The sequence below is a fragment of the Oncorhynchus mykiss genome, chromosome 8 (assembly GCF_013265735.2).
Source record: "Oncorhynchus mykiss isolate Arlee chromosome 8, USDA_OmykA_1.1, whole genome shotgun sequence".
NCBI lineage: Eukaryota > Metazoa > Chordata > Actinopteri > Salmoniformes > Salmonidae > Oncorhynchus > Oncorhynchus mykiss.
Window position 1 is genome coordinate 61,221,698 of NC_048572.1, and position 20,046 is coordinate 61,241,743.

Consider the following 20,046-nt stretch of genomic DNA (forward strand, 5'->3'; position numbering starts at 1 on the left):
TCTCATTGTACAACTGGTTAAAGTTTGATAATAAAATACAATATGAGCAACCAATCACATTTGTTGTGCAAGAGAACGTCTAATATTTATATTTGTAATAAAAAAGTTGAAAAGTTACATTTATTGCTTGCTGTGTAGCCTAAATTGAGTGTATAAATACATTCTGGTTGTTCTTCTGACTGGCGCGTAAATCTATTGCGCAAAGGTGTGCCAAATTAAGCACAGTTTTCTCAAGTCAGAAATCAGCCCAATGACGTTTGTTTTCACAGTATGACGAATATACTGCAAGTGCTAGAGAGCATTTACAGATAAATTACAGTTATTCAACGGTAACAGAGTACTTATTTAAACCGTTCCTGCAGCAGGATGCTGACTCAATCAAGACAATGGAGTATTACAACAATTTCAGTACGGTCTTGAGGTAAGATGATAATCTATTTCTGGTTGTTCAGCCAAGAAAAGGAGAAGACGTGTTTGGGTCCATCTTTGTCATCTGTGTTTTGCTGAGTTGATCCCGATTCAGAGGACATCTGTGAAAATTAGAGCAAAACCATTAGATGTCCCTTGTGTCACTGAACTATTGCGAAGCTACTCAAATAATAAATAGTAAATTGTTCAGAATGGCGATTCTAAATGGGATCAAATTACTCGCAATGTATATTGAACAAGTAAAGTCTTATTTGGACAGAATACATAGAACTATTTCTGATATCTATAAAATGTCGACATGTCCATGCAAATGAACTAAAACAAAGGAACAATTCTGACATTCTGAGTGGAAAATATAGTTGTTTTCATAATCCAAAGCACTAATTAACACAATTTTCATGAAGGAAATCAAATATTTTGTAGTCTAAAGAGCTACTACGAGATACGAAAGACAAATTGACTCTAAAATATATATTTATCTCACCACACACATAGCCACCCACAACCACGCCCACATGATTTCCTGTATCAATCAACATGATGTCCTGAATTACCATAATCATACCGATACAATAACCTCAGAGTACACAATAGCAGACAGCAATTTGACCTGATAAAAGAACATTGCACTGAATTGAAGCATCTCATGTTTTCAATTTAAAGGTAACCTTTTAAGTGTTATAGATTGACTGCTTAAGTATTAGTCAGTGCGCAAAGAAAGAAATAAACATATCCGACCCAAAAGCTCAATAATTGTAGACTTTATCAGTCTCCAAAGCTGATGCAGTTCAATAAACAAAGCCGCAACTGTGACAAAGACTAGAGTTATTGTATGCAACATGAGGTGATGATTTTAGGTTATGCACACACACACACACACACACACACACACACACACACACACACACACACACACACACACACACACACACACACACACACACACACACACACAAAGACCCTTTATGATAATTGCCTCTATGAATCAGTAGGCCACCCAAGCCTATTTTTTTCCCTCTGGAATGAATGCAAACTGTTCCAGGTGGCTTTTCACTTCTAATTTGAATCCACCTGATTATGTTGGTGTGAACTATATGCTCATTCAAATTAGCACTCCACATGTAAATGAACTCAATGGTGATGACATGTAACAGAGTGGCTGATAATTATCCCAATGAAAACAGCAGCCTCCCCCTCCCTGCATCACCCCTCACACGCAGTGCCCCAGCAACCAGAGAGCAGGCAGGTGTCTCATCATTAAAGCCTCCTGCTGAGGTGAAAGCCCCTTCTGTAACACAGGCCAGGTTCCATGCAGGCTAACTCAGAGCTGAGCAGAGCACAGCTGCTTTAAACAATGACTGGAATGTTCTGATACAGACTGGTTATTGACTGGTTTCAACAACCATTTTTTCCTCATACAGAGGGCAGGAGATTAAAGTCAAGCAATATTCATTTTAGATTTTCTTTAGCAGACACTCTTATCCAGAGCGACTTACAAGGAGCAATTCGGGTTAAGTGCTTTGCTCAAGGGCACATCGGCAGATTTGTTTACCTACTTGGCTCGTGGATTCAAACCAGTGACCTTTCGGTTACTGACCCAACGCTCTTAACCACTAGACTACCTGCCGCCCAATATCCATACGGTTAGTGAACTCAAGTGTGACCTCGACTGTCACTGCGCTAGGGGTTTACTTGAGAAATACACACTCTCTTTCAAGGCCCTTACAAGATGGCTGCTAGAATGGAGTTAGCCACGGCTCATGTATTGTTATTATTATATAATTTATTTTGTTGAGACATTTACAGTCAATCTCCCGGCTAGGCTGTAGTGTGTCACAAATGTTTCTCTCACCTGTGTCGGTGGCTCTGCTGATGGGAAGTTGACCGGGGCTGTGCTTGGGAACTGAACTGGTGTTGTGGTTGAAGTTGGGAAGTAGACTGGGGTTGTGGCGCGGGCCTGTGCGCTGGCAGTTGGGGTTGGGTTTAAGGATGGGAATTGTACCGGGGTTGTTGCATGGACGGGGGCCTGTGGAGTGGCCAGTGTAGCGGTGTCGCCTAGGGTTTCAGTAGGTCTCTGAGGCAGGGGTGGGGGTGATGTCAGCTGGGGCTTTGGAGGGTTGGCCCCAACAGCCACTGCAGCAGCAGGAGAGACATCTGTACGGGTCACCCCTGTCACTCCACTCACTTCTACTTCCTCTTCTCCATCTTCAAACTCAAACTCATCATCATCTTCATCATCTGAACAATAATTTGATTTCAAAATAAGATTGGTTTATATTGTATAATGGGAAAGTGCTTCTACTGAGTTTTTATTTGATCTTGTTCTTGTTATTTACTGTATATCATCAGTTAACACAGTCTCTACGGCACTGGAAGAAGTGATTTTGGTCACATTGTGAAAGAGCATTGAAATGCCAAGGGAGATGAAGAGAGTGTACTGGTGGTGTACTCATAATACTCATTATACTCCCTACCTTTCACAAAGTCTATGGTGTGCAGTGCCCTCCTCTCCCGCTCAAAGTTGGCTGCGTAGTGATCCATGTTGTCATAGCCACGCTCCACTTTGTCCAGGTTGGAGATGTTAGTGCCTGCAATGAGCCTGGTGGACAAAGGGAGATCAAAGGTACAAGGTTCTACAGATCAGTCCTACAGACGAAAACTGGCAAACGGGTATGTGTACTCACTTTTGTAGAAGAGGCTTTGCAGTCTGTGGGAGCAAAGGTGAGAAAGGAATTATTTCTCAGAAAGCTCTGATGTGAAACATTAGAATACATTGCACAACATGTCTTCTGGGAAGAAATCTCTGAAGACATCTCAGAAGACAAGATGTTTGTGATAGCGTGTTAACACTTTTTGATTTAGACATGGTACATAACTTTATATAATATTGATATGTCACTTATGCAGAATTTCAGACGCCTATTTTATGTGGTAGTAATTTGTTATCTTTGTAGATAAAGGCCATTCTTGTCCCTTCTGGACAAAAAAAAAGTGTGTCATCACCTGCAGGAAAGTAGCCATCTCTGACTCCTCCATTGTCTGTATCCCTGTCTCCACGATCTTTGCCATGTTCTCCAGGTGCTCTCTATACTTCCTCATGAGGCCATTTATATAGTCCAGTTTCTCTTGTTGCTCTGCGTTGATCTTCAGGGTCATGTCCCCTTTCCGCTCCTCCAGGATGGCATAAAGGTGATCAAAACTTTCACACACATTGGATTTCTGCCTCCTGCCATTCTCCTGGAAGACAGCCATGATTGCACTGTAAGGTCGAGGCGACAGAGAACTGGGTCATAGATATTGTCAGAAGTCAAAATTAGGGTGAGTAAAAATTAAGAATACCTTTTTTACCATCAATATTATTGCAGTTTTATACAATGTGGAAATGCTGTTATAGATGAAACATAAGAAAGGAGAAAAGATTGAAGGCTTCACCTCAACGGTCTTACAGGTCTCATCCAGTTGACTCATGATGCCTTGAATCCTGTCGTTGTTCCCCACTAGCATGGCTATACAGTCAGTCAACTCAGTCTGAAACACACACACAGAGGAGGTTCATCATTATTTTACAAAGAGGGACGTTGTATGTACCAACTCTGATACTCTGTTCATTTTTTTTCTATCTAGAACCTAAAAGGACTCTTCAGATGTCCTCATAGCAGAACCATTTGAAGAACCCTTTTTGGTTCCAGGTAGAACTATTTTAGGTTCCATGTAGAACCCTCTGTGTAAAGGGTTTTTACATGGAACTCAAAAGGGTTCTACCTAGATTCTAGATAGAAAGAAAAAATGCTGAGTTTATACCTGTAAAGCATCGTTATTAAAAAGAGATAGACAGTATATGTAAAATAAATAAGTTAACCTTTTGCTTATTGAACACAGTGTTGATTGGGGCCACATCACAGTCTTTGTGGGCTCCGAACACCTTGCAGAGAGAGCAGGTGGGCACACCACACGTCACACAGTAGATGTTTATCTTCTCATCCTCATGCTCCTCACACATGGGCTGGTCACACCTGGCAGGCTCAGGCTCAGGCTTGCTGCTGCAGATTGAACCAGAGGGCTACAGTACAGGTTACAGTCATACTTAGGGGATCCAGATTAATACACTCTTAGAAAAAAAAGAGTTTCACCTGGAACCAAAAAGGATTCTACCCGGAACCAAAAAGGTTTCTCCTATGGGGACAGCCGCGAACCCTTTTGGAAGCCTTTTTTCTAAGAGTGTAACACTATACATTTGGTAAAGACTTCCCTGTGACCTTTTTAAAAACTCAACGTCCCTGGTTTAACAGAGTTAACCTGGGTTTGTGAGCGAGGAAGCTCTACTGTTAAACAAGCACAGTAACGTCCGTCACATTGGAAAGTCACAAAAACGATGTCTTGGAGACTCAAAGACTAAGTGTCTCTCTTTAAGCCATAATAATGTCACTTCAAAGTAAATAAAACAATGTAGTACAGACAGACTTTCTCCTCGTGGAATGTTGGCAAGTCAGAATAGCAATTACTTTGTAATTTATGTTGATTTGGCAACCAAGAGTATGTTAACATTTGGAATAACTGTTTTTAATAGTCCAATTGTGTTATGTAAACCGTGGTTAATTGATTACCACACTGTTGGTACCCAGAGCAGTGCTTTTCACACCGATTCAAACAACGTGTCCATGTGAAAATTGTATTCATCTTGTCGCTGCAATATACTCAATAACATGACGTTGATTACGCAAAAATAGCAAGAGCTGATGACGTCTTTCCAGAGACTACCATTAATGTAGTTACAGTAAGTCAATTACATGTAGATACTGTAGATACATATTCTGTAGGGAGTCTACAGTGTATATTTAGTGACAGAAGTTGTATTTTGAAAACATACACCGCCGTTCAAAAGTTTGGGGTCACTTAGAAATGTCCTTGTTTTTGAAAGAAAAACATTTTTTTTTGTCCATTAAAATAACATCACATTGATCAGAAATACAGTGTAGACATTGTTAATGTTGTAAATGACTATTGTAGCTGGAAACGGGTTACAGAGGCCCATTATCAGCAACCATCACTTCTGTGTTACAATGGCACATTATGTTAGCTAATCCAAGTTTATCAATTTAAAAGGCTAGTTGATCATTAGAAAACCTTTTTGCAATTATGTTAGCACAGCTGAAAACTGCCATGATTTAAAGAAGCAATAATACTGGCCTTCTTTAGACTAGTTGAGTATCTGGAGCATCAACATTTGTGGGTTCGATTACAGGCTCAAAATGGACAGAAACAAAGACTCTTTCTTCTGAAACTCATCAGTCTATTCTTGTTCTGAGAAATTAAGGCTATTCCATGCGAGAAATTGCCAAGAAACTGAAGATCTCGTACAATGCTGTGTACTACTCCCTTCACAGAACAGCGTAAACTGGCTCTAACCAGAATAGAAAGAGGAGTGGGAGGTCCCGGTGCACAACTGAGCAAGAGGACATGTACATTAGTATTTATGCTGCAGTAGTTTATGTGTCGGGGGGCTAGGGTCAGTTTGTTATATCTGGAGTACTTCTCCTGTCTTATCCGGTGTCCTGTGTGAATTTAAGTATGCTCTCTCTAATTCTCTCTTTCTCTCTTTCTTTCTCTCTCTCGGAGGACCTGAACCCTAGGACCATGCCTCAGGACTACCTGGCATGATGACTCCTTGCTGTCTCCAGTCCACCTGGCCGTGCTGCTACTCCAGTTTCAACTGTTCTGCCTGCGGCTATAGAATCCTGACCTGTTCACCGGACGTGCTACCTGTCCCAGACCTATTATTTGACCATACTGGTCCTTTATGAACATTTGAACATCTTGGCCATGTTCTGTTATAATCTCCACCCGGCACAGCCAGAAGAGGACTGGCCACCCCTCAAAGCCTGGTTCCTCTCTAGGTTTCTTCCTAGGTTTTGGCCTTTCTATGGAGTTTTTCCTAGCCAACATGCTTCAACACCTGCATTGCTTGCTGTTTGGGGTTTTAGGCTGGGTTTCTGTACAGCACTTTGAGATATCAGCTGATGTACGATTGGCTATATAAATACATTTGATTTGATTTGATTAGAGTGTCTAATGATGTCTTTCCAGAGACGTCATCAAGTCAAGGTATTGGAGTGGCCATCCCAAAGCCCTGACCTCAATCCTATAGAAAATTTGTGGGCAGAACTGAAAAAGCGTGTGCGAGCAAGGAGGCCTACAAACCTGACTCAGTTACATGTCACGCCCTGGCCTTAGTATTTTGTGTTGTCTTTATTATTTTGGTCAGGCCAGGGTGTGACATGGGTGAATTATGTGTTGGTTTTGTCTAGGTTTTTTTTGTAGGTTATGGGATTGTGGTTAGTGGAGTTGTCTAGAAAAGTCTATGGTTGCCTAGAGTGGTTCTCAATCAGAGGAAGGTGTTTATCATTGTCTCTGATTGGGAACCCTATTTAGGCAGCCATATTCTTTAGGTATTTCTTGGGTGATTGTTCCTGTCTCTGTGTTTGTTTGCACCAGAGAGGGCTGTTTCGGTTTTTCACGTTTATTGTTTTTGCACATTGTTCGTATTTTCATCTTTATTAAAGATGTTTACAAATAACCACGCTGCATTTTGGTCCTCCTCTCCTTCGACAGAAGAAAACCGTAACAGAATCACCCACCACAACAGGACCAAGCGGCGTGGTGACAGGCAGCGGCAGCAGGAGCAGCGAAATCCAGATTTCTGGACATGGGAGGAAATCTTGGACGGTAAAGGACCCTGGGCACAGCCAGGAGAATATCGCCGCCCCAAAGAAGAGCTGGAGGCGGCGAAGGCGGAGAGGCGCTGGTATGAGGAGGCAGCATGGCGACGCGGATGGAAGCCCGAGAGACAGCCCCAAAAATGTATTGGGGGGGCACACAGGGAGTATGGCGAAGCCAGGTAGGAGACCTGTGCCAACTTCCTGTGCTTACCGGGGGGCTGGAGAGACCGGGCAGGCACCGCTGGGGTGCGTACGGTGTCTCCAGTGAGAGTGCATAGCCCGGTGCTGTACATACCAGCTCCTCGTATCGGCCGGGCTAGAGTGGGCATCGAGCCAAGTGTCATGAAGCCGGCTCTACGTATCTGGTCTCCAGTGCGTCTCCTTGGGCCGGCTTACATGGCACCAGCCTTGCGCACGGTGTCCCCGGTTCGCCTGCATAGCCCAGTGCGGGCTATTCCATCTCGCCGCACTGGCAGGGCGACCGGGAGCATTCAACCAGGTAAGGTTGGGCAGGCTCGGTGCTCAGGAGCTCCAGTGCGCCTGCACGGTCCGGTCTACCCAGTACCACCTCCACGCACCAGCCCTCCGGTGGCAGCTCCCCGCACCAGGCTTCCTGTGCGTGTCTTCGGCCCAGTACCACCAGTGCCAGTACCACGCATCAGGCCTACAGTGCGCCTCGCCTGTCCAGCGCTGCCAGAGTCTCCCGCCTGTCCAGCGCTGCCAGAGTCTCCCGCCTGTCCAGCGCTGCCAGAGTCTCCCGCCTGTCCAGCGCTGCCAGAGTCTCCCGCCTGTCCAGCGCTGCCAGAGTCTCCCGCCTGTCCAGCGCTGCCAGAGTCTCCCGCCTGTCCAGCGCTGCCAGAGTCTCCCGCCTGTCCAGCGCTGCCAGAGTCTCCCGCCTGTCCAGCGCTGCCAGAGTCTCCCGCCTGTCCAGCGCTGCCAGAGTCTCCCGCCTGTCCAGCGCTGCCAGAGTCTCCCGCCTGTCCAGCGCTGCCAGAGTCTCCCGCCTGTCCAGCGCTGCCAGAGTCTCCCGCCTGTCCAGCGCTGCCAGAGTCTCCCGCCTGTCCAGCGCTGCCAGAGTCTCCCGCCTGTCCAGCGCTGCCAGAGTCTCCCGCCTGTCCAGCGCTGCCAGTCTGCAAGGAGTCGCCAGCGCTGCCAGTCTGCCAGGAGTCGCCAGAGCCGCCAGTCTGCCAGGATCCGCCAGAGCCGCCAGTCTGCCAGGATCCGCCAGAGCCGCCAGTCTGCCAGGATCCGCCAGAGCCGCCAGTCTGCCAGGATCCTCCAGAGCCGCCTGTCAGCCAGGATCTGCCATTCAGCCAGGATCCGCCAGAGCCATCAACCTGCCTGAACTTCCTCTCAGTCCTGAGCTTCCTCTCAGTCCCGAGCTTCCTCTCAGTCCCGAGCTTCCTCTCAGTCCCGAGCTTCCTCTCAGTCCCGAGCTTCCCCTCAGTCCCGAGCTTCCCCTCAGTCCCGAGCTTCCCCTCAGTCCCGAGCTTCCCCTCAGTCCCGAGCTTCCCCTCAGTCCCGAGCTTCCCCTCAGTCCCGAGCTACCCCTCAGTCCCGAGCTACCCCTCAGTCCCGAGCTACCCCTCAGTCCCGAGCTGTCCCTTAGTCTGGAGCTGCCCCTCAGTCCAGTGGGGCCCTTGGTTAAGGTTAGTAGGCCAAGGTCGGCGGCGAGGGTCGCCAATCTAAGGACGTGAAGTAAGCAGACTAGGACTGTGTTGGAGTGGGGTCCACGTCCCGCGCCAGAGCCGCCAACGTGGACAGACGCCCACCCAGACCCTCCCCTATGGGTTTAGGTGTGCGGCCGGGAGTCCGCACCTTTGGGGGGGGGGGTACTGTCATGCCCTGGCCTTAGTATTTTGTGTTGTCTTTATTATTTTGGTCAGGCCAGGGTGTGACATGGGTGAATTATGTGTTGGTTTTGTCTAGGGGTTTTTTGTAGGTTGTGGGATTGTGGTTAGTGGATTTGTCTAGAAAAGTCTATGGTTGCCTGAAGTGGTTCTCAATCAGAGGCAGGTGTTTATCGTTGTCTCTGATTGGGAACCATATTTAGGCAGCCATATTCTTTAGGTATTTCGTGGGTGATTGTTCCTGTCTCTGTTTGTTTGCACCAGATAGGGCTGTTTCGGTTTTTCACGTTTATTGTTTTTGTATATTGTTCGTATTTTCATCTTTATTAAAGATGTTTAAAATTACCACGCTGCATTTTGGTCCTCCTCTCCTTCGACAGAAGAAAACCGTAACATTACACCAGCTCTGTCAGGAGGAATTGGCCAAAATTCACCCAACTTATTGTGGGAAGCTTGTGAAAGGCTACCCGAAACGTTTGACCCAAGTTAAACAATTTAAAGGCAATGCTACCAAATACTGATTGAGTCTATGTAAACTTCTGACCCACTGGGAATGTGATGAAAGAAACATAAGCTGAAATAAATCATTCTCTCTGCTATTATTCTGACATTTCACATTCTTAAAATGAAGTGGTGATCCTAACTGACCTAAAACAGGGATTTTGTACTAGAATTAAATGTCAGGAATTGTGAAAAACTGAGTTTAAATGTAGTTGGCTAAGTTGTATGTAAACTTCCGACTTCAACTGTATATGGCACAGTTGTCATTTTTTTTGGTCCTTCAATGAAACTGGTCGGCTTATTTATTCATCACGATTTTATGGTCTTTAATGCAGGGCCGACAGTTCCCTACTTTTTCCTCCTTCCACTTTCCTCTTCCATTTTTGCCCTAATGCTGCAATTAGTTACTTGTAATTTTGGGTAGAGCAGACATTTCCATATGTTAGCTGCATGTGTGACTTAACTCCACCAGTCCTATTCATGATGTCATTTACAAAGATTGTTCCTTAAAAAAAAAAAGTGAATAAAAAATGAATGCTTTAAAAAAAATAGTCTATTTGAGTTTAACCACAATATTTGTTGTATTATTTGTTCTGTTTTTTTCGGGTGGATTAAACTGAAATTGACCATTCTTGATACACAGGGGAAACTGTTGAGCGTGAAAACCCCAGCAGCGTTGCAGTTCTTGACGCAAACCGGTACGCTTGGCACCTACTACCAGGCACTTAGAACATTTGTCTTGCCCTTTCACCCTCTGAATAGCACAAATACACAATCCATGTTTCAATTGTCTCAAGGCTTAAACTCTTCTTTAACCTGTCTCCTCCCCTTCCTCTACACTTATTGAAATGAATTTTAACAAGTGACATCAATAAGGGATCACAGTTTTCACCTGGATTCAGATATGTTATGGAAAGAGCAGGTGTTCTTAATGTTTTGTACATTCTGTATATTCTTCTTTCATTTTCCATTTCCCATCAGTAGTACTCAGATTCATTATATGTTGTTTTGGATAATATGTAGTCTTCTTGAAGTCCAGATTTGTTGGTGTGGGGGGTTTCTGTATGTCTAATGGGCCAGACATACATGGGACTACTACTGAGTGCCTTTGACTAGATTGTCTGCCGCAATCATTTTAAATAGGCCTGTAGTGTCTACCCTTGAGGACTCCTGTATATATCAATGATATTCTGCCTGTCTTAGGCTCATTGTTTTAGACCCATTGTTTTAGGCCCATTGTCTTCTCTTATTAGGCCTTTTTTTCCTCACCTTGAGGACTCCTGTTCCTGTTTGTACATATCAATGATATTCTCCACCAGCAGGTTCCTCTGGAGGCCATAGACACCATGCCTGTCCAGGACCACCTCATGTCTGCAGGATGGGCAGCGGAAACGCCCCCCTGAAGTCACAGTGGTTCCTCTGGTCGATAGATAAGGGTTTGAGGCCTACACAGATCAGGACAGCAGTAATGGCGTTAGATAAAGCCGGTCATGGATTTTTTTGAATATAGGCCTACTGTTGTCTGATATAGGTGAGTAGTATTTGCATTGGTTACTGAACTTGTGTGCTAGATGAATCTGGAAATGGCATGGTTTCAAGAGGTATACATGATGACAAAACACTTTTTGTTTATTTTTAACATGACCAAATAAGTGGTAATTAAACAGTGACAATTGAAGGATGAGCAATACCTTCACTATAATTTCAGAATGCTGTACATTTACTGTACATGAATGGTTTTTGACAGAGATAAACCTGTAACTTTACATAGCCTATCAAGAGACAGCAGTAAAGGTTAAAAGTGAAAAGTTCAGCTGTATAATAACCAACCTACCTGGAAAATATCTTGGGCACATTTTCGACAAAGGTTGTGTTGACAAGGGAGAATGACCACCGGTTTGGTAAACATCTCCAAACAGATAGGGCAAATGAGCTGTTTCTCCAAGCTGTCCATGGTGCTGTCTTGTTTTGTGGAATGTGAATACCCCAGAGAGATACTCATTGCACAGTTGAAAAACAAAAACACTACTGATCTTTAGGGATACCAACAAATGGTCCCCCAATGGTCCCCCAATCCCTAAAGAACTAACTTGGCAAATATCAAAGATGTCTACTCCTTTTGAACAATGCAGAGTCACTGGGCCTGCTCAGGCGCTCGTTGCTGTCCTCAAAGTTTCTTCTAACGGATTGCGTTGCTCCCTAGCTGGCAATCCAATGTCACAGGCTGTTTTTAGAAACCCCCCACGTCAAGGGTTGTCATGCTTACTTGCCCATATATGAAAATGTCATGAGAAGGGTTAGGGAGTCCAGCTGTTACCACCTCTGAAACAGGAAGGGGTAGGCCCATACCTCCACTAAACAGAGTAGGCTAAAATAGCCGCTAGCCGCTGATCTTGCGTCAGTTTTGCATTTCCCCCACTAGTGGTTAAGGTTAGGATTGGGGGAGGGGGAAATGATCCTAGAGCTGTGTCGAGACGAGACTTCACCCCGGGTGGAGCCTTTCTAACAAACACAGGCAAGTCCCTGCTTTGACTGTTGATTAGCGGACTTCATTTTATGTTTAGAGTTGTCAATCTCAAAAAATTGCACTATAATGCAAGAATGCTTTTGTAGAAAACATGCAAGTTAGCCTACATCTACAAAATGTTAAAAGACTCCAGTCCACCTCCCAATGACAAACATGATCTATTGTGGAACAAATTAAGGAATTACACTACGCTGACACTGTAAGTAATGCCGCAGTCCCACATTGACTCAGAACCTTTCTTCAGGATGAAGACTTAAAACAAATATATACCACACTCATACCAAAATAATCCAATACCATTTCATGTTGACTGTATAGATAGATAAAATCATACATTTAATTTTGACAAAATACATTAGTTGTATTTTATACATACACGTAATCTTTCCACACTGAGCTGTCTGCAGTCTACTGTAGGTGACAAGTAAAACCAATGCCCTCCAGAGTGTTTAGTTCAGTGAATGGGAGATGGATTGGTTTTGCAGGGGAACAATGACATCAACTACATCCAATGAAAACCCCAAAACTGAAATCAAGAAAAGTGAATAAAGACAACCAAAAGCACTGATTTTCAGACAATGCAGTTGGGTTTGAGTGTGGGAACAGCCATTGACATAGAAATAGGCTGTGTAGTGTTTATGTAGTCTAGTGCCGCTACTGTTTATAGACATCCAGGTTCAGGTGTAGCTTCGATGCCCATCCCCAATTAACTGTGTCTTCTCACTGGCATTAGTTGGCTGGTGCACAACCGGAGTGTCCACATCTAGGGTTAAACAACAGTGTGAATAATGACACAGAAAATCTCTACAATATCAGATGATCAGCATAGATACATTTGTCCTTCTTATTGTGGTATTTTCTCTCATTCTGTTCAGGGACACATTGATGTTAAACTTGGCTATTTAACGGTATGTTTTAGTTTGTTTGTTGTTTGCAGAAGATGTAAAGGTATGTTTAGAAATGATTTGTTCATCTATTATTTTCCTAAGAGGTTATAGGAAATGGTTCTGACTGGCACAAGAAGGATGTATCGCATCAACACAAATCTAGCACATCTACTTGCTGTTGAAACTGCGGGGAGACATTTACACATTGTACATAATTACTCCTTAACTTCCCATAATTGATGAGTTGTCCAAAAACAATTAGCTATTTATCTGGCTACACTGCTTCCCATACATTTTTGAACATGTAATGAACTAACATTCACAGTGAGAATTGTAATTTATAAACAAGAGATTTGTTTCTCTATCAGCTGTACCTAAATGGATGTTATATGAATATGGTGCTGTTGAAATTGTAGCGGCAAGGGTAGCTATGAGTTTCTTAAGTCTGGTCATACATTGTTTTGTATGTGGGCGGTAGTCATGAACTTTCACTTCCCTCCATGATGGTGTAAAGTAAGCTCACCTTACCATGTGGGCATTGGTCATCAGTTCCTTCTTGTGAAGTGTGTTAGTGGTGTAACGGGACCATCTGTCTACTGGTGCTTGCAAGCCGTACACTTTAACTATATGAGTTGTTGTTCCCTTTGCCCCTTGCCCTCCTCAAGTGTGAAATGCTTGTGTGTGTGTGTGTGCGTGTGCGTGTGTGTGTGCGTGTGTGTGTGTGTGTGTGTGTGTGTGTGTGTGCTTATGTGTGTGTGTGTGTGTGTGCTTATGTGTGTGTGTGCTTATGTGTGTGTGTGTGTGTGTGTGTGTGTGTGTGTGTGTGTGTGTGTGCTTATGGGTGTGTGTGTGTGTGTGTGCCCTCACTGAGTGTGTCCCCTCACCAGTCTCCATGTCGTATTGGATCTCCTCCTCCAGGTCTTCAGGGGAGACATAGCTGTCTGTTCCCTCTCCAGGAGGCATGGGCTTCAGCTTCCCACAGCAGCAGTTACAGCAGCAGCACAGGCAGAAGCAGCAGTAGCACCCCGTTATCACGCCACACAGGGCAAAGAGACCCTGACAGGAGATAGATATAGGTTAACACAACACAAAGAAACCAACGTGCAATCATCAACTAATGCACACACAGATGTACACAAAGACAACTACACACACATGCAGGGACTCACAGCAAATCATCCAGGGACTCTGTATGATTGTGACGGCTCACCTTAGCCCACCAGGTAGAGAGCATGAAGTAAGTGTTGACATTCTCCTCTCCAAACTGCTGGGCCACGTAAAGGCCAAGGGAGCCGTAGCTGTCATAGATGTTTCTCTTTGTGATGTCTGACAGAATGGAATTCGCGCTATTGAGCTCCTTGAATTTCTCTGCCGTCTCTGGGTTGTCAGGGTTCTTGTCCGGGTGGTATCTCAGAGCTAATTTTCTGAAAGACGTTCAAAAGTAAATCAATAAACACACAATAATATCAAAAATGAGGGTAGAAAATGGACAGCAGAACTTGGTGAACCTCTTGCTTGTGGTTTCAGAAACTGGATGAGAGATAATGTGCAAAGATAAAGATTGTATTGTCTGTTGGCTGGTATTTCATTGACATATCTAGACACACCCTTGTTTGTATAGGTTAGTTAATGTACCATTTGAGTCCACTGCCCCATCTAGTGTCTGGCAGAAGACAACAGAGATGTGGTGTCTGATGAGTTGAGCAAACATACTCCTAAAATGGATGTTTTTTGTATTATAAACTACTTCCAAGATAGTGATGTTCATAAAAATGGCTAATTCATTCAAGATACTGAATGAATACAGTTCAGAGAATATAAAACATGAATATCATTAGGGGTTATTCGTGTCTGCATTTAATAATATCGTGTCAGGTACCAATTCCAACAAAATAGGTCATAGGGGCATAACACATACACTCCCCTATGTATTTATTTGGACAGTGAAGATAAAACTTTTAATTTGGCTCTATACTCCAGCATTTTGGATTTGAGATCAAATGTTTTTTATGAAGCGACATCACAGAATGTCACCTTTTATTTGAGGGTATGTTCATACATATCTGTTTACTGTTTAGAAATGGAAGAACTTTATGTATCTAGACCCCAATTTGAAGTTGTCATAAGTATTTGAACAAATTCACTTAGTGTACTACATTTAGTTAAAAGTGTAGTATTTGGTTCCATATTCCTAGCACTGCAATGGAAAATGTGATTCTTCCTGGTACGAGTGTCTACAGTATAACATCATTTCTTCCCAACATCTCATGTAGAATACAGTATATGATACCTATAAACTGAGAGTACAAAACATTACGAACACCTTCCTAATATTCAGTTGCAACCCCCCTTCTGCCCTAAGAACAGCCTCAATTCATCGGGGCATGGACTTTACAAGGTGTCGACAGCATTCCACAGGGAAGCTGGCCCATGTTGACTCCAATGAGTGTGTGTGTGTGTGTGTGTGTGTGTGTGTGTGTGAACACTGTTGTGTCAAGTTGGCTGGATGTCCTTTGGGTGGTGGACCATTCTTGATACACACGGGAAACTGTTGAGCGTGAAAAACCCAGCAGCATTGCAGTTATTGTCACAAACCGGTGCGCCTGGCACCTACTCCCAAAATCTATTCAATGGTGCTTACATATTTTTGTCTATGCACATTCACACAATCCATGTATATTGTCTCAGGGCTTAAAAATCCTTCTTTAATCTGTCTCCTCCTCTTAATCTACATTGATTGAAGAGGATTTAACAAGTGACATCAATAAGGGATCATAGATTTCACCTGGATTCACCTGGTCAGTCTGTCATGGAAAGAGCAGATGTTCTTAGTACTCAGTGTAGATGTGATAGTTTATTGGGTACACCCTAGGTTGGACCCCCCTTTGCCTCCAGAACATCCTGAATTCTTTGGGGGTTGGAAAAGTTTCTCAATTGGTATCAAGGGACCTAACGTGTGCCAGCAATACATGAACCACACCATTACATCACCGCCACCAGCCTGTACCGTTGACATCAGGCAGGATGGGGCCATGGACTTATGCAGTTTATGCCAAATCCTGACTCTGCCATCAGCTTGACGCAACAGGAAATGGGATTCGTCGGACCAGGCAATGTTTTTCCACTCCTCAATTCTCCAGTGTTGGTGACCGCGTGCCCACTGGAGCCACCTCTTCTTGTTTTCATCTGATAGGAGTGGATCCCAGTGTGGTCGTCTGCTGCAGTAGGCCATCTTCGACAAGAACCGGTAAGTTGTGCGCTTCGAGATGCTGTTCTGCACACCACTGTTGTACTGCGCTGTTATTTGCCTGTTTGTGGCCTGCTTGTTATCTTGCACGATTCTTGCCATTCTTCTTCGAGCTCTCATCACCAAGTTGTATTCGCCAAACAGGACTGCCGCTGACTGGATGTTTTTTGTTTGTCGCACCATTCTCTGTAAACCCTAGACACTGTCGTGCGAGAAAAGCCCAGGAGGCAGGACGTTTCTGAGATAATGGAAGCAGCACGCCTGGCACCGATGATCATACCACGCTCAAAGTCGCTTAGGTCACTCATCTTGCCCATTTGAATGTTCAATCTTACAGAAACTGAATGCTTGTCTGCCTGCTTTGTATAGCAAGCCACAGCCATGTGACTCACTGTCTGTAGAAGCTAACCATTTTCGTGAACAGGGTGGTGTACCTAATACACTGGTAACTGAGTGTCGATGTCATGGTGATAGATATAGATGTGATAGATAGTGATTGTGGACTACAGGAAAAGGAGGGCCGAACACGCCCCCATTCACATCAACGGGGCTGTAGTGGATCGGGTCGAGAGTTTCAAGTTCCTTGGTGTCCACATCACCAACAAACTATCATGATCCAAACACACCAAGACAGTCGTGAAGACTGCACGACAACACCTTTTCCCCCTAAGGAGACTGAAAAGCTTTGGCATGGGTCCACAGATCCTCACAAAGTTCTACAGCTGCACCATCGAGAGCATCCTGACCGGTTGCATCACCACCTGGTATGGCAACTGCTCGGCATCCGACCATAAGGCGCTACCCAGGGTAGTAAGTACGACCCAGTACATCGCTGGGGCCAATCTTCCTGCCATCTAGGACTTATATACTAGGCAGTGTCAAAGGAAGGCTCATTAAATTGTCAAAGACTACAGCCACCCTAGTCATAGACTGTTCTTTCTGCTACCGCACGGCAAGTGGTCCCGGAGCGCCAATTCTAGGTCCAAAAGGTTCCTTAACAGCTTTTACCCCCAAGCCATAAGACCGCTGAACAATTAATCAAATGGCCACCCAGACTATTTAATTACCCTAACCCCCATATTCACTTTACCCGTACCTACATGTACAAATTACCTTGACTTGTAACCCCACACAATGACTCGGTACCGGTACCCCCTGTATATAGCCCCGTTATTATTATTTTATTGTGTTACTTTTTATTTTATTCTTTACGTTTGTTTATTTAGTAAATATTTTCTTCACTGTTGGTTAAAGGCTTGTAAGTAAGCATTTCATTTTAAGGTCTACACCTGTTGTATTTGGCGCATGTGACAAATGTCATTTTGTTTTATTCTTAATTAATGCTTTGTACAGTCGGTGGAGATGAGATAGAGAGAGAGAGAGAGAGAGAGATAGAGAGATAGAGAGAGAGATAGATAGATAGATAGATCAATGTGCACTGCTGGTGCCTTTGTTGTCAATTCCCACCTGTAGGACTTCTTGATGTCATCTTGGTTACAGCCTTTCTCTAGCCCCAGAACTTGATACAGAGACTCTCCCGAGGTGGACAGAGAGCGCTGCCTTGGTTCAGACATCCTACAACCATTTACCTGCTGGAGAAAGAGGGTCAATTAGATTCAAACCAATAGAACTATTTAAAAAATACACTCAGTCAAACCATGTAACTCTTACTTGACAGCAAAGAAATGCACAATCAAGAAATTATCATCCAAAGGTCCAAAATAGATACCTGGCTTCCTTGTTCTAATATTATGCTCCAGTAGCCATCTTACTTCTTTACAGTATTATAGTCCTCAGTTAAAGTCCTCTGTCTACCTGGTGAGGTGTATGGTAATGATGGAGTTGCAGTGGACTGCTAGCTACTGTTTGTGAGACTAAACCTGAGACGCAGTGAAATAAAACCTTCAGAAACTAGCGGGCTTGAGTTTCACAGGCTACCAATGGGCCTGCTATACACTCCTGTGTAGCCTTGATCAGGTTTCAGCCAACACAGTCTGCTGCTTGAATTGTGTGACTGAATGTAGGCATGACAACTCCTGGGTAGGGGTCTGAGAAAACAGAGGGCAAGATGCTGGAGAGGGCTCTTCTTTAGAATCACTATGACTAGGGACTGGGGGTCGAGAATCAATACGGAGAGAGGACTTCATGGTTTCTGTATCTGGTTGATAAAACAAGAGGTTTATGTTGACATGAAGTTCACATGACAGGTTTACCTTTCAAGTTATCATCTCAAGTTGAACAGGTGTTTTGACCTAGATCACACCATCAAGTGATTATGTGTACAATGATTATTTATGATGTAGTGAACACATTTGTAACTGTCACACCCTGGCCATAGAGAGGCTTTTTATTCTCTATTTTGGTTAGGCCAGGGTGTGACTAGGGTGGGCATTCTATGTCCTTTTTTCTATGATTGAGAACCATACCTAGGTACCCTTTCCCCCCACCTGTTTGTGGGAAGTTAACTTTGTCTTTGTTCAAGGCACATAGCCCAAAGCTTCACGGTTTGTTTTGTTCTTTGTTTTGTCGGCGTCATTTTTAATAAAGAGAGAATGTACGCTTACCATGCTGCACCTTGGTCCAGTCCTTCAGCCAGCCGTGACAGTAACTCTCATTGAGGAAAAATATTGTGATTTCTGTTCAAAATGAAATTATTTTAAAGTAGGGCATTCACAATTTCATAGGAAATAGTGCCACATATAGTAGTTAATGGAAATGGGCAGGGGAGGATAGTTGTGAATACTACTTTTTCCAGTTTGCAAAGGTTTGTTGTAGCTTACTGTCACTGATTTATGTAATAGCATATTTTCATCGCAGGGTGGTGACAAACTCACAGGAATGTTTAGTGTACTGTTACAGTACTGCAGTCTGGAGGCACTGAAGAAAAATGTCATTGTAATGCCATATAACGTTCTACATATAATGTAATGCCAGTTACAGCTTAACAGCTCCTACCCCAAAACCATAAGACTGCTGAACAATTAATCAAATAGCTACCCAGACTATTTGCTGTGACACTGCTGCTACTCTCTGTTAATTATCTATGCATAGTCACTTTACCCCTACCTACATGTACATATTACCTCAATTACCTGGACTAACCAGTACCCCCACACATTGACTTAGTCCTGGTACCCCAGTTGTTGTTATTGTTATTTTATTGTGTAACTTATTTACTTTAGTTTATTTTGTACATTTTTTTTCTTAACTCTTATTTGTATTAAAAATGCATTGTTGGTTAAGGGCTTGTAAGTAAGCATTTCACGGTGTTCGGCGCATGTGACAAATAAAATGTGTTTCGATTTGATTTGACATAAAGTATCAAATTTGAGAACACAAGGCATATGGCTGATAAAGTGAACATATGGCAGGAGGAGTGAATAGTTAGTCCTTCCTGTTTTACCAACTGTCCTCTGACAAAGTTTCCTTTGGGAGAAAAAAAACCCTGTCATTGATTCTGATTAGAGGTCACCTCTGCTAATCTCTGAGCCATAATTATTATTTGGACTCCTTCCTGTGGGATGACATGTGATGGTGGTGACTGAGCATTCAGTACGCGCACACACGCACAGACAGACAGACAGACAGACAGACAGACGAGTGTAGGCCTCCTGGGAAACACCCTGATGGAAGACTCACCTGTGCTGTATTAGTGGCTTCCTGGCTGGCTCCTCAGGGGTCCCGCTGACGAAAAGCATGTCTACGCTGGGACTAGTCTGTGGTGAAAACACTGCATTGGGGAAGTCATTAAGTGAAATGAATACCCTTTTACTTGGCCGTTGGAATAATAGGTGTAGTAAAGCTTCAGCTACAATCACAGAGAACATGAAATGATGTAGAAAAGTGCATTAGTGTAAACACATCTTACATCCATTTAAAAGAATCCTTA

At 43.7% G+C, this 20,046-nt stretch overlaps 2 protein-coding genes across 2 annotated transcripts; both read right to left on the reverse strand.

Annotated features, from left to right (window-relative positions):
* Positions 1–73: 73 nt before the first annotated feature.
* Positions 74–11,733, reverse strand: LOC110530276 (E3 ubiquitin-protein ligase TRIM63). Its single transcript, XM_021613198.2, has 9 exons — positions 11,331–11,733; positions 10,766–10,941; positions 4,289–4,469; positions 3,862–3,957; positions 3,433–3,666; positions 3,114–3,136; positions 2,904–3,028; positions 2,282–2,667; positions 74–530 (listed from the first exon to the last, which is right to left on the reverse strand). Exons 1-9 carry the CDS (start codon positions 11,496–11,498, stop codon positions 435–437), a joined length of 1,485 nt encoding a protein of 494 aa, XP_021468873.1. The 5' UTR covers positions 11,499–11,733; the 3' UTR covers positions 74–434.
* Positions 11,734–12,175: 442 nt separating this feature from the next.
* LOC110529124 (dnaJ homolog subfamily C member 5-like) lies at positions 12,176–18,074 on the reverse strand. Its single transcript, XM_021611264.2, has 5 exons — positions 17,887–18,074; positions 17,625–17,749; positions 14,121–14,334; positions 13,795–13,966; positions 12,176–12,786 (listed from the first exon to the last, which is right to left on the reverse strand). The coding sequence occupies exons 2-5, from the start codon at positions 17,729–17,731 to the stop codon at positions 12,701–12,703; spliced, it is 579 nt and encodes a 192-aa protein (XP_021466939.1). The 5' UTR covers positions 17,732–17,749; positions 17,887–18,074; the 3' UTR covers positions 12,176–12,700.
* Between the last annotated feature and the right edge of the window lie 1,972 nt (positions 18,075–20,046).

Bases quoted from the DNA above. Each gene is read 5' to 3' on its own strand.
- LOC110530276 (XM_021613198.2), bottom strand. From the start codon at position 11,498: ATGAGTATCTCTCTGGGGTATTCACATTCCACAAAACAAGACAGCACC. The intron at 10,942-11,330 runs GTAGGTTGGTTA...TGATCTGTGTAG, and splicing joins GTGCCCAAGATATTTTCCAG to GCCTCAAACCCTTATCTATC. The intron at 3,667-3,861 runs GTGAAGCCTTCA...GCTGTCTTCCAG, and splicing joins AGACCTGTAAGACCGTTGAG to GAGAATGGCAGGAGGCAGAA.
- LOC110529124 (XM_021611264.2), bottom strand. From the start codon at position 17,731: ATGTCTGAACCAAGGCAGCGCTCTCTGTCCACCTCGGGAGAGTCTCTG. The intron at 14,335-17,624 runs GTGGGAATTGAC...AACGTCTTTCAG, and splicing joins GACATCAAGAAGTCCTACAG to AAAATTAGCTCTGAGATACC. The intron at 13,967-14,120 runs GTGAGCCGTCAC...ATCTCCTGTCAG, and splicing joins TCTCTACCTGGTGGGCTAAG to GGTCTCTTTGCCCTGTGTGG.